This window comes from Pecten maximus, chromosome 1, assembly GCF_902652985.1.
Source record: "Pecten maximus chromosome 1, xPecMax1.1, whole genome shotgun sequence".
In the NCBI taxonomy this organism is placed as follows: Eukaryota; Metazoa; Mollusca; class Bivalvia; order Pectinida; family Pectinidae; genus Pecten; species Pecten maximus.
Window position 1 is genome coordinate 22481885 of NC_047015.1, and position 12426 is coordinate 22494310.

General features: G+C 36.9%; 1 protein-coding gene across 5 annotated transcripts in view; it reads right to left on the reverse strand.

The window, feature by feature from the left end:
* Window positions 1-560: 560 nt before the first annotated feature.
* Window positions 561-12426, reverse strand: part of LOC117327936 (protein flightless-1 homolog) — a 42720-nt gene continuing 30854 nt past the window's right edge. For 3 of the 5 annotated variants that reach the window (XM_033885189.1, XM_033885222.1, XM_033885213.1), the window contains 12 exons: window positions 11081-11189; window positions 10085-10168; window positions 8811-8907; window positions 7315-7501; window positions 6791-7007; window positions 6156-6193; window positions 5590-5713; window positions 4814-4903; window positions 4344-4436; window positions 3454-3567; window positions 2226-3107; window positions 561-2025 (listed from right to left, as the gene is read on the reverse strand). In XM_033885189.1, coding sequence (XP_033741080.1) covers window positions 2973-3107; window positions 3454-3567; window positions 4344-4436; window positions 4814-4903; window positions 5590-5713; window positions 6156-6193; window positions 6791-7007; window positions 7315-7501; window positions 8811-8907; window positions 10085-10168; window positions 11081-11189 — 1288 coding nt within the window. In that variant the 3' untranslated portion in view covers window positions 561-2025; window positions 2226-2972. The remainder of the gene's footprint in view (window positions 2026-2225; window positions 3108-3453; window positions 3568-4343; window positions 4437-4813; window positions 4904-5589; window positions 5714-6155; window positions 6194-6790; window positions 7008-7314; window positions 7502-8810; window positions 8908-10084; window positions 10169-11080; window positions 11190-12426) is intronic. The other 2 variants (XM_033885205.1, XM_033885197.1) reach the window with 2 other exon arrangements.

A 12426-nucleotide genomic window follows, 5' to 3' on the forward strand; every position in this document is an offset into this window, starting at 1 on the left:
TGTTTTATTTTGAGCATGTACAGATGTGTTGAATTTTGTTTTATTATGAGCATGTCCAGATATGTGGAATTTTGTTTTATTTGAGCATGTACAGATGTGTTGAATTTTGTTTTATTTTGAGCTGGTTCAGGTATGTGGAATTTTGTTTTATTTTGAGCATTTACAGATGTGTTGAATTTTGTTTTATTTTGAGCTGGTTCAGGTGTGTGGAATTTTGTTTTATTTTGAGCATGTTCAGGTATGTGGAATTTTGTTTTATTTTGAGCTGGTTCAGGTATGTGGAATTTTGTTTAATTTTGAGCTAGTTCAGACGTGTGGAATTTTGTTTTATTTTGAGCATGTTCAGGTTTGTGGAATTTTGTTTTATTTTAAGCATGTACAGATGTTTGGAATTTTGTTTTATTTTGAGCTGGTTCAGGTATGTGGAATTTGGTTTTATTTTGAGCTGGTTGAGGTATGTGGAATCTGATTTGACTACTGTAGTACACATGTGATGGTATGTTATATAAATTATTTAATTGCTTGTGGGTGTAGATTGTAAATTAATAACAGGAGATGGATTTTTGTTTTTTCCTTTTTTAATGTATAAAAAGTTATGGAATTCTTGTAACAATGGTAATTAGTTTTTAAATATTATTATCATGATTAACAAATGGTGGTAAAATCAGTTGACAAAATCACATGATTATAACACTAATGTGATGTGACCTCTTACACTAGTAAAACCTGTCTAACCCAACACACAGTATACCTGGTACATACATGTAGTGGCCCCCGGCCCGGATGTTAAATATAATGGTTTTATCAATCATAAAAGGAATTTTAGTATAACTTTAGATTAGACAAGCTTTTATTTTAATCATAGTAATGGCCAATAACATATTCACATTCTCTCCTGAAACACTGACGACAAACTAACCTCTCCACAGTGTGTCAATACTGTGATGAATAGATATAGTTTACAATGATATAACAGTTTGACCAGACTTGTTCATTTACCAAACATGCAGAAATTACATATATCTTGTCATTTTCTGGCAAGCTTTAAAACATTCAATGTCTGCATTGAAATATATATATCCGCTAGGCATTACTCCTGCAAATGTTCCATTTCAAAGCAATAAGTCTAATAAGTCTAGATACAACTTAAGTTATATTTGTGTAGAGTAAATGGATTTATCATCATAGATAAGATATCAAAAACCTTAGTCTATATATATTTGTAGAATCTTCAGCTATCATATATTTGTATAAATGTAAGGTTAAGAAGGATATATTGTTCCAAGAAACAAGGATTTTTTCCAATAAACCCATCATTGTGCTTCGATTTATACCACAAAGTTGAACAACTTGTATAATTTTATGTATTTAACAACATTTTTTTCAAAATATGTTATCTTCATATTCAAGCTTTAAAAACTTTCTGTATAACATTAACAAATTATCAATGTTAAGAAGTTTTCTTCTTAAATATTTCACCACTAACAACTACACTATAAAACATTTTGGTTAACATCAATAGGACATGTTGAAGGGAGACATATAGACTTTATATCATTCTAGTACTAACAGAGCTATAGTATTTAAAGCAGCAGCATAAAACATTCCCAATATCACAGACAAACTCAACACACACTCCTACAACAGATCAAATAGTGTAATATTGCACTAAAACAGTTTTTTGTGACCAGTTGAGTGACAACCAGCCAACATATAGATGATTTACAGCAACAGTAGAGACACACCTGGCCAACATATAGATGTACGACTACAGTAGAGACACACCTGGCCAACATATAGATGTACGACTACAGTAGAGACACACCTGGCCAACATATAGATGTACTGCTACAGTAGAGACACACCTGGTCAATATATAGATGTACGGCTACAGTAGAGACACACCTGGCCAGTATATAGATGTACGGCTACAGTAGAGAGACACCTGGCCAACATATAGATGTACGGCTACAGTAGAGACACACTTGGCCAACATATAGATGTACGGCTACAGTAGAGACACACCTGGCCAGTATATAGATGTACGGCTACAGTAGAGACACACCTGGTCAACATATAGATGTACGGCTACAGTAGAGACACACTTGGCCAACGTATGAATGTACTGCTACAGTAGAGACACACCTGGTCAACATATAGATGTACGACTACAGTAGAGAGACACCTGGTCAAGATATAGATGTACGACTACAGTAGAGACACACCTGGCCAACATAGATTTACGGCTACAGTAGAGACACACCTGGTCAACATATAGTTGTACGGCTACAGTAGAGACACACCTGGCCAACATATAGATGTACGGCTACAGTAGAGACACACTTGGCCAACATATAGATGTACGACTACAGTAGAGAGACACCTGGTCAAGATATAGATGTACGACTACAGTAGAGACACACCTGGCCAACATATAGATGTACGGCTACAGTAGAGACACACCTGGCCAACATATAGATGTACTGCTACAGTAGAGACACACCTGGTCAATATATAGATGTACGGCTACAGTAGAGACACACCTGGTCAATATATAGATGTACGGCTACAGTAGAGACACACTTGGCCAACGTATGGATGTATAGCAGTAGGCACAGGAAGTTCTACAACCGACCACAGCACCGATATTCTTTAACAGTTTTATAAGACTTTTATAGGATTTATATTCCACTCCTATCTTGGTATTTAAGAAATTAAATCAAAGATAAATTTAATAGTTACCAGTTCTCAATAAGTCTTACCATCAAAATATCAGAAATAGAATTGTTGTATCCTCATTTTGATGAGAACTACAAGTCTGTAAATGTCCATAGAATGCTGTGTGACTCCAGACTATTGTAACATGACTACATAGAATGCTGTGTGACTCCAGACTATTGTAACATGACTACATAGAATGCTGTGTGACTCCAGACTATTGTAACATGTGGTGTGACTCCTGTAGTGAGAGGCTACTCCAACACCTCCTTGTATTTGCCCCAGCCATGGAAACACTTGGTAAACTTCCTCAGCTCCTTGTACTTCATGGCCAGTAGTAGTTTACGTGGTTTGTTTGGCTGTTTGTTACGCATGTGTTGGATGTACACCTACAACAGGAGAAAATCTTCGTCTCACTACTGATTATTGGTCTTGTACTGCTTTTAAATTACGATTTTTTTCAAAACATAATTCTGTACTTACATGTATACCATTTACCATAAATGCTGGGTGACACAGAACTGCATCAAAATTTGTACACAGATGCTGATCTCCCACCTCCCATAATTATTGTAAATGTCATGATCCAGAACTAGTACATATGAATAATTTCCAAACAGAAACGGTTTAGGTTCATTGTGAACAATAACTTGGCGACAATTCTATAGAGAAAATGTTTTAATAGAATTGTCAAACACATGAGATAAAAACTGCTGATATTGGTGATCTGATTACCTGTGCACTCTTAAATGCTAGTTTTATCTCCACATCACTTGTTTTCTTGCCAACCCAGAGGAAGACATTTTCTCCATTGTCCAGAATCATCACGTCATCATCAGCCAGGTCATCCTGGTTGAAAAAAAACACAACAAAACAGATATCAACCAAAGTATTTAAGATACTGACCGATGTATTACCATTACAAAAAATAATCTTATATTAAATAAGACAGTGCGTCATGATTCATACATATGGTATTTCAGCCGGATAGTCCTAAGTTTTGTGGCTGTGTGGTTGACTGTTGCATCTATCTATCAAAGTTAAGCAACGTTGAGCATGGTCAGCTTTTGGATGGGTGACTACTCCAATTTAATCTGGTGTACATTATAGTGCTGTTGGTAAACAAAGTATACAGAAACCACTAACCATATGATTTATGGCCTACACATTTAAAATTGTTTAGTAACGATGCCATATCCTACCACATAGTAAAACCCTTGTTACAGATCATTGTTAGCATTGTTTTCCTATGAAGTCGGACATATTTTGTACGTGGGGGGGCGCGCGGGAGGAGGTCACTTTCCTTCTAGAAAACCCTATTCCTCTTGGGTCTGTTAGATATAAATGCCCTCGCTGCCACTTGACACCCAGAGACAGAGTTTGGTGAGGATTGCATCAGCAGTTCCTGGGATTACCTACAATTTGTAGTTACAATGCATTGGGATAGGCCGCCATGCGAGGCGATGGGATGGGACGGGACGGGACGGGGACAGGGCATAACAACAACTTATACAGCTGCCAAGGGTGTCACGATGACCAAACACAATGTTATGAGATTTTTCTGTCGTAGGAATACATACGGACTTGTTATTTGTCTAAATATAAACACAACACTTGTAGTTTACCTGACAGAAATCAGCACATTTCTCGGACACTGTAAAGTAACCCTTTTCATTTGAACACCTGAACAGGCGAGCATGTTGCATAAACTTGGACTCCTGAAAAGTGAAAATTTATGTCTGTATAATTATAAAGTAACAAGATATACAGTCAAACCTTTTTATCTCAAGGTCAAAGGGATCATGAAACAAATTCGCCGATATCCCAAGTATTCGAGGAAACTGGATACATTTTATATAGTTTTTTACTGTCAGAATTTAACTTTTACTAAGTTAAGCAGGGTCTTCGCATTATCAGAGTTTGAGTTAACAAAGTTCAACTAATCAAAAACATTGTCAGTCTCTATTCCTTCCATATTACACATTCTTTTCAATACAGTTACATTAGTTGAATGCACAATGGTTTATTAATGGTTCATAATCTTAACTTGAAATGTAAAATGAACAAAACCTGAGAATAACTATCAAATACTAACCGTTTCGTGTGGCTTCTTGCCTCCGATGCCAACCCAGAAGAAGTTGACAGGTTCTTCACCCTCACTGATCATCTGTATCGTGTAGTTGTCCTTATGTAGCAACAGAAAATTGTACAATAATTTCTGCATAATTTTTCCTACATCTTTGCTACCGTCTATACAATCTTCATAAATACTAAATGAGTGCCATGTTCTAAATACAATCTATTCATGCATCATCAATTTTTGCACCATGTGTACTTTGTTATAAATATACCTCACTCTTATCCATGCTTTCTACATTTTTGTATCGCCTGCCAGCGAGACTATAGTGTTATTTTTCCGGTGGCAGTGTCAACATTTCACTTTAAAGTTTCATGTTTTAAACGCTTTCGTTTACGGAATATCATCCTGAATTTATGATATTATAATAGTGGGATGGTGGGAATCCAGTTCTGTGTTTAGCTCAGTTTTTCATAAAATAGCAATTTTATTTCAACCAAACCTGGAATATAGTGACATTGTAGTATGTACATCTCGAACACACTCAACTGATTACATGAATTTTATTTTCTAGCTGTATTTTTGGGTTAAAAACCTTAGATTTGAGAAATTGACATAAAATCTTTATTGCTTGTCAAATTGAGTCACAAATTAGTTTATAGCCAAATTGGGATGAATTCTATTAAATCAGACATATTGTTGGTTTAAAATTAGGTGAATTTTGAGAATGAATAAACACATCATTACCTTACAACTTGTGTGCTATATTCTAATACGTCCCAGTTAATACCTACTTTATACATCTTGTACGCGATCTTCTCTGCCAGTGTAGCCTCCTCATGCTCTGCTCTGCTACCTATCCACACATAGACCACACCCATCAGATCTTCACTGTCAAACGGCACCATCAGGATATAGCTGAAATATTCGTACAGAACCACTCAAAATTCACCATCAAATTATCACAGTAAGCTGTTTTGTCAAATGGCACTATCAGGATATAGCTGCAATGCTCGTACAAAACCACTCAAAATTCACCATCAAATTATCCAGAACCACTCAAAATTCACCATCAAATTATCCAGAACCACTCAAAATTCACCATCAAATTATCCAGAACCACTCAAAATTCACCATCAAATTATCCAGAACCACTCAAAATTCACCATCAAATAATCACAGTAAGCTGTTTTGATAAGGACTGCAAATTGTATACATTGTTTTCTATGGAAAATAATGTTGATGTGTCAATTCACCATAAGGCTGATCAGTTAAAATTTGATATGGTGTCAAAATTTTGAGAGCACAAAAAATATGTACATATGTAATAAGAATCCCATTAGCTGAGTGAAATACTTACCAAAAGAATGAGTTTAGTAAGGAAGCATCTGGTTTTATCTACAATGGTAAAATAAATTTTATTAGAATTGATAGGTTCACTGTAACTTCAAATATTTCCCGTTACAATTTAACTCTGAATACTTTCGGTGTCAAAGTTTCCTGCTGTAAATTCAACAATCAGCTCTAACTACATGTATTAATGTCTAGAGTCAAACCGGCTAATGTGACCACGTCCATTATAAGACCACCTGTGCAAGACAGTGATTTTCTTATTAAATAAATTTGTATTATGAAAATTGACTTCCTGAATGTCACTTCAGAAAACGTAGGAGACTTTAGCTCCATCATATCACTACACTGTTTCAGTTTACCAACAAGACATTCATCCTTTTAGAGGAGGTGCACAAACAACCACATCACTGCCCTGTTTATACAGACCAGTAGGTTCATCAATTTGAAAATGTAGCATTTCAAGCCTAAGTTTTAACAGGCCTGCAGATATTAATTCAAGCCATAAATGTCTTTCATTTTAAAGGCTTTCCAGAGAGTAAAATAAGCTCTCTTGGTTTGTCCCGAATTCATAAACAAATAACTTGGGTTCAACTATTTAGAGTGCAGTAACAAAAACGGACCAGAAATATCTCCACTGCATACCTGTATACATCTTGTAGCTATAGGACTGCCATTTGCACGTAGATGGAAGAACTCAATATCGGTCTTCTTAACCTCACCTCCACCCACTTTTCGCTTGCCCTGACGAATGATGAACTGGCGTTTGAAGTGTGAGAGGAATTTGAGGTTCTCTTGCTGCTGGTGCGTGCGCACTACCTCTAGTCGGTCCTTGAACAGCGTCTCAAACTTCTTTTGTAAGCTGTAAAACACGATGGAAATGTTCTTTCATCAAGTTGCTTAACTGAGGCACCTAAGCATTGTCCAATATTATCTCAGGTATAAAACTTAATATTCATGACCCAATATAAAGTGAAGGTTTTTAATCTTAAATTCACTGATGCAATGTCTAATATCATTTTCACTAATTAGCTTTCAGTTAAGTTTTTTTCTTATCAAATACGTTAAAAATACACACATACAAATCTATAGACTTACTGCAATATGACCAAGACTATTTTTAAATGTGTAACCAAGTCATTGAGAAGTGTTTCCTAGGACTACAGTACCTGAAAGTGAAGGTGAGCCAGCCCATGTTGGAGGTGTCACGGCCTTGCCAGAAGTACACTACACATTTGTAGTCATCCTCCCCCGGGTCTTCATCGTCATCGTCATCATCTTCCTCATCCTCATCCTTCTCCAGTGGTACCCAGTAACGGCACAGGAACACATAGCAATCCTCCGTATGGAATATACCTATAAATCATACAGACCAACATAGCAATCCTCCGTATGGAATATACCTATAAATCATACAGACCAACACAGCAATCCTCCGTATGGAATATACCTATAAATCATACAGACCAATACAGCAATCCTCCGTATGGAATATACCTATAAATCGTACAGACCAACACAGCAATCCTCCGTATGGAATATACCTATAAATCATACAGACCAATACAGCAATCCTCCGTATGGAATATACCTATAAATCATACAGACCAATACAGCAATCCTCCGTATGGAATATACCTATAAATCGTACAGACCAACACAGCAATCCTCCGTATGGAATATACCTATAAATCATACAGATATACCTATAAATCATACAGACCAACACAGCAATCCTCCGTATGGAATATACCTATAAATCATACAGACCAACATAGCAATTCTCCGTATGGAATATACCTATAAATCATACAGACCAATACAGCAATCCTCCGTATGGAATATACCTATAAATCATACAGACCAATACAGCAATCCTCCATATGGAATATACATATAAATCATACAGACCAACATAGCAATCCTCCATATGGAACATAGCAATCCTCCGTATGGAATATACCTATAAATCATACAGACCAACATAGCAATCCTCCGTATGGAATATACCTATAAATCGTACAGACCAACACAGCAATCCTCCGTATGGAATATACCTATAAATCGTACAGACCAACACGTAGCAATCCTCCGTATGGAATATACCTATAAATCGTACAGACCAACACAGCAATCCTCCGTATGGAATATACCTATAAATCATACAGACCAACACAGCAATCCTCCGTATGGAATATACCTATAAATCATACAGACCAACATAGCAATCCTCCGTATGGAATATACCTATAAATCATACAGACTAACACAGCAATCCTCCGTATGGAATATACCTATAAATCCTACAGACCAACATAGCAATCCTCTGTATGGAATATACCTATAAATCATACAGACCAACATAGAAATCCTGCATATGGAATACATACCTATGAAATATACAGACCAATCATATTCCACAAACTTTTGTATAGACACACAGTTCACAGGTACATCACATGACAAAAAGCAGTTTCGGGTTTTGGTACTCTCCTCTTTTTACGTCTTAAATAGAAGAATGATCTGCTGTTATGAAAATTGAAGTTAACACTATTTTTTCCTTTTGTCTGATATACTATCAGTATTTTGCCATACTCTTGTCATTTCCCATTGGTACATCCCTCACCGAGACCATAATAGTTAACAGTGCTTCACCAATACCTACCTAGCTCCTCGTCTGGCAGTCGTACAAACTTCTTGCCCTCCAGTACAAATGCTTCCATTCCATCCAGATCTTCATTCCATTCAGTAGTTAACTGATCCTACATAGCAAAATGGCTTATTGAATATTTTATCAAATCTGTATTTGATGAGATATTTGTCTTATGAATGAAATGAAACCAATGAAAGATTCTTATAGTGTCATCAATATTCTGGAATGCATTCATGTGTTTAATGTTTGGTTTGTATTGTTTAACATCCTATCAACACCTATGGTGAATCAAGGATGGCCTCTCCTGCGTGCAATATGCAGGCGTGTAATGTGTTATGTAAACTGAAGTAAAACAAAGAAAATGTACACCCAAGCTATTCAATCGCTTACTACAACAGAGGAAAAGTCAGACGTTTCATGATCTGGATGTTTTATTTACAAGTGTATAATACTATAAAAGTTTTTAAGTTCAATACAGAATGAAAGTACCAATCTCTTTATCCATTGCAAACAATAATAACAGATTCTAAATGAAGCTGAGAACACATCTCGGCTATGTCCATGCCGGAACTTGCAGTGTATTCCACAAGGATTTTACCATGTAATTTGTCACTGACCAAATTGTTTTCTTGTCACAGTAAGTCAGCTCAGTTTGTATCAGTGCCTCCCTAGACACATGTAACATGTAAAACTGTTTAAGTCGTCCACAGTATCAACATCCGCGCTCTAGGTCTGTATCAACTGAATGTTCCAAAGGCATGCATGTACTATATTTTCCATGAATACATTTGAAAAGTGTTCACAACATGTGATGGTAATCCTATTGGGGTGGTGAATAGTCATCAACCACCTCAAGATGCTAATTAAAATTACAGGTAATTGACATCGTCGTCACCCTGAATAATTGGTAATTGTGAAAGTCCCCAAAGTGTTTGTTTAGATTGTTGCTTGATGAGAAAACGTGACGGTCGGTTTGAGAAGGTCGATGTTAGAAGTATACTTATACCATGGTCAGTTAACAATGCCGGTTTTCAGAAAAGACAGGTTCCTGATATACAGGTTTTAACTACTATAAGTTAATTTGGAAAATGTCGGGACCAAACAATGAAGCCGGAATAGACAGGGATCTGGATTAGAGGGGCAGGTATTGACAAGTTATACTGTATCAAAGTGTGAAAAAAGTTATTTCATCCTGTACTAATTGCTCTTGCTGACCCGGATAGAAGTGTGCCAGGGATCTTACTGTAGGAGGAAATCAGAGTACCTGTAGAAAACACATAACTTACCGCCTCATCAAGGGTCATGGTTGGTTGTCTAGGCATGAACAGTGCTGACAGGTCTGTCTTCAACTTGTCTCTTTCCATAATAACCTACAAAACACAAACTTTATTTAAGATGATGATTTAAATAATTGACCTGCCCTCAGTATTAGATTGAGTTCCTGCCCCCAGTATTAGATTGAGGTTCTGCCCCCTGTATTAGATTGAGGTCCTGTCCCCAGTATTAGATTGAGTTCCTGCCCCCAGTATTAGATTGAGGTCCTGCCCCCAGTATTAGATTGAGGTCCTGCCCCCTGTATTAGATTGAGGTCCTGCCCCCTGTATTAGATTGAGGTTCTGTCCCCTGTATTAGATTGAGGTCCTGTCCCCTGTATTAGATTGAGGTCCTGCCCCCTGTATTAGATTGAGGTTCTGTCCCCTGTATTAGATTGAGGTCCTGCCCCCTGTATTAGATTGAGGTTCTGTCCCCTGTATTAGATTGAGGTCCTGTCCCCTGTATTAGATTGAGGTCCTGTCCCCTGTATTAGATTGAGGTCCTGCCCCCAGTATTAGATTGAGGTCCTGTCCCCAGTATTATGTTGAGGTTCTGTCCCCTGTATTAGATTGAGGTCCTGTCCCCTGTATTAGATTGAGGTCCTGTCCCCTGTATTAGATTGAGGTCCTGCCCCCAGTATTAGATTGAGGTCCTGTCCCCTGTATTATGTTGAGGTTCTGTCCCCTGTATTAGATTGAGGTCCTGTCCCCTGTATTAGATTGAGGTCCTGCCCCCTGTATTAGATTGAGGTTCTGTCCCCAGTATTAGATTGAGGTCCTGCCCCCTGTATTAGATTGAGGTTCTGTCCCCAGTATTAGATTGAGGTCCTGTCCCCAGTATTAGATTGAGGTTCTGCCCCCTGTATTAGATTGAGGTCCTGTCCCCTGTATTAGATTGAGGTTCTGCCCCCTGTATTAGATTGAGGTTGTACACAAAACCATTTCTGTTTTTCAAATGCTGAGATTTACCTTGAGGTCGTGACCCCTGCGGTCCATTGACTCTGCTGTCCTGGTGTAGTCTACAGGTATGACATCGTCCCACCCTACAAACTTTGTCTTAAACACCTGTGGCTCTGTCCTATCAAACACAGCATCAGTCAAGATTTTAGCTAATAAATAATTATATCACATTTTCACAAAAAAATATGGCTAAAGATCAATACGATCAAACCAAAATAAGTAAAAACTGTACAAAGTTAGTTGTCATCTATCAATACAAATCTAAAGTGGCATGGAAACATGTTGTCCAATCAAGTTACTTGTACCATATTTACCAACTTACTGACAACAATAATTTCTGATAATTCATTGACAAATCTCCTCATGTTTCGGGAAATTTAATAAGTAATACAATTGTAGCGCATATATCAATGGAAAATCATTGAATTCTCTTCTTTTACACACTAATCAATTTTTGCATTATGGGCCAACATTTCAATGCTGCCATTTTTTAGTAAAAGATAAATCAACAGAAATTTTTGTCAAAATTTCCAACACATATATTTTCAATTTTTTTTTTAACATTGGTCAAAGAAATACATGGGCTATAATTTATCATCATATCAGGAAGAAAACAGTGTGTCTTTCTAACTTTTGCTGACTTTGTCAAGTTAAAGTCATAATGTCTACAACATTTTTGTGAAAAAACACATGAACAGTTTTAAGGAAACAACTCCCAGATTGTTTTTTTTTTTGTTTATACTGTCATGATCCTGTTTTAAAACGAAAATCACATTTATCTTGTCATATTTTGTCTGTAACTGTTGTTCTGGACAGATCTGTTATACATTAATGACGAATGTTTAAGTGTTCAATGTTTCGATCAAAAATATTTCTATATACTAATTAAGATTAGATAAAGAAAGGTAGTAACAAGTAGACAAATACCAATAAGAAACGCATATCAACACTACTGGGAAAGGAGAGGTCCATGAAAAGATGACCTATCTTTCTAGACACCTGGTTATACTTTGGTAGTCTACACGTATCAACATAAAATTGTATCGACATTACTGGGATAGGAAAAGTCTAAGAAAGGCAGCCTACCCTTCTAGACACCTGGTTATGCTGCAGTAGTCTAGACGTATAATCTTTCTACCTTTCTAGACACCTGGTTACGCTGCAGTAGTCTAGACGTATCATATTTCTACCCTTCTAGACACCTGGTTACACTGCAGTAGTCTAGACATACATTTTTACCCTTCTAGACACCTGGTCATACTGCAGTAGTCTGGACATATCATCTCTCTACCCTTCTAGACACCTGGTTACACTGCAGTAGTCTAGACATACATTTTTACCCTTCTAGACACCTG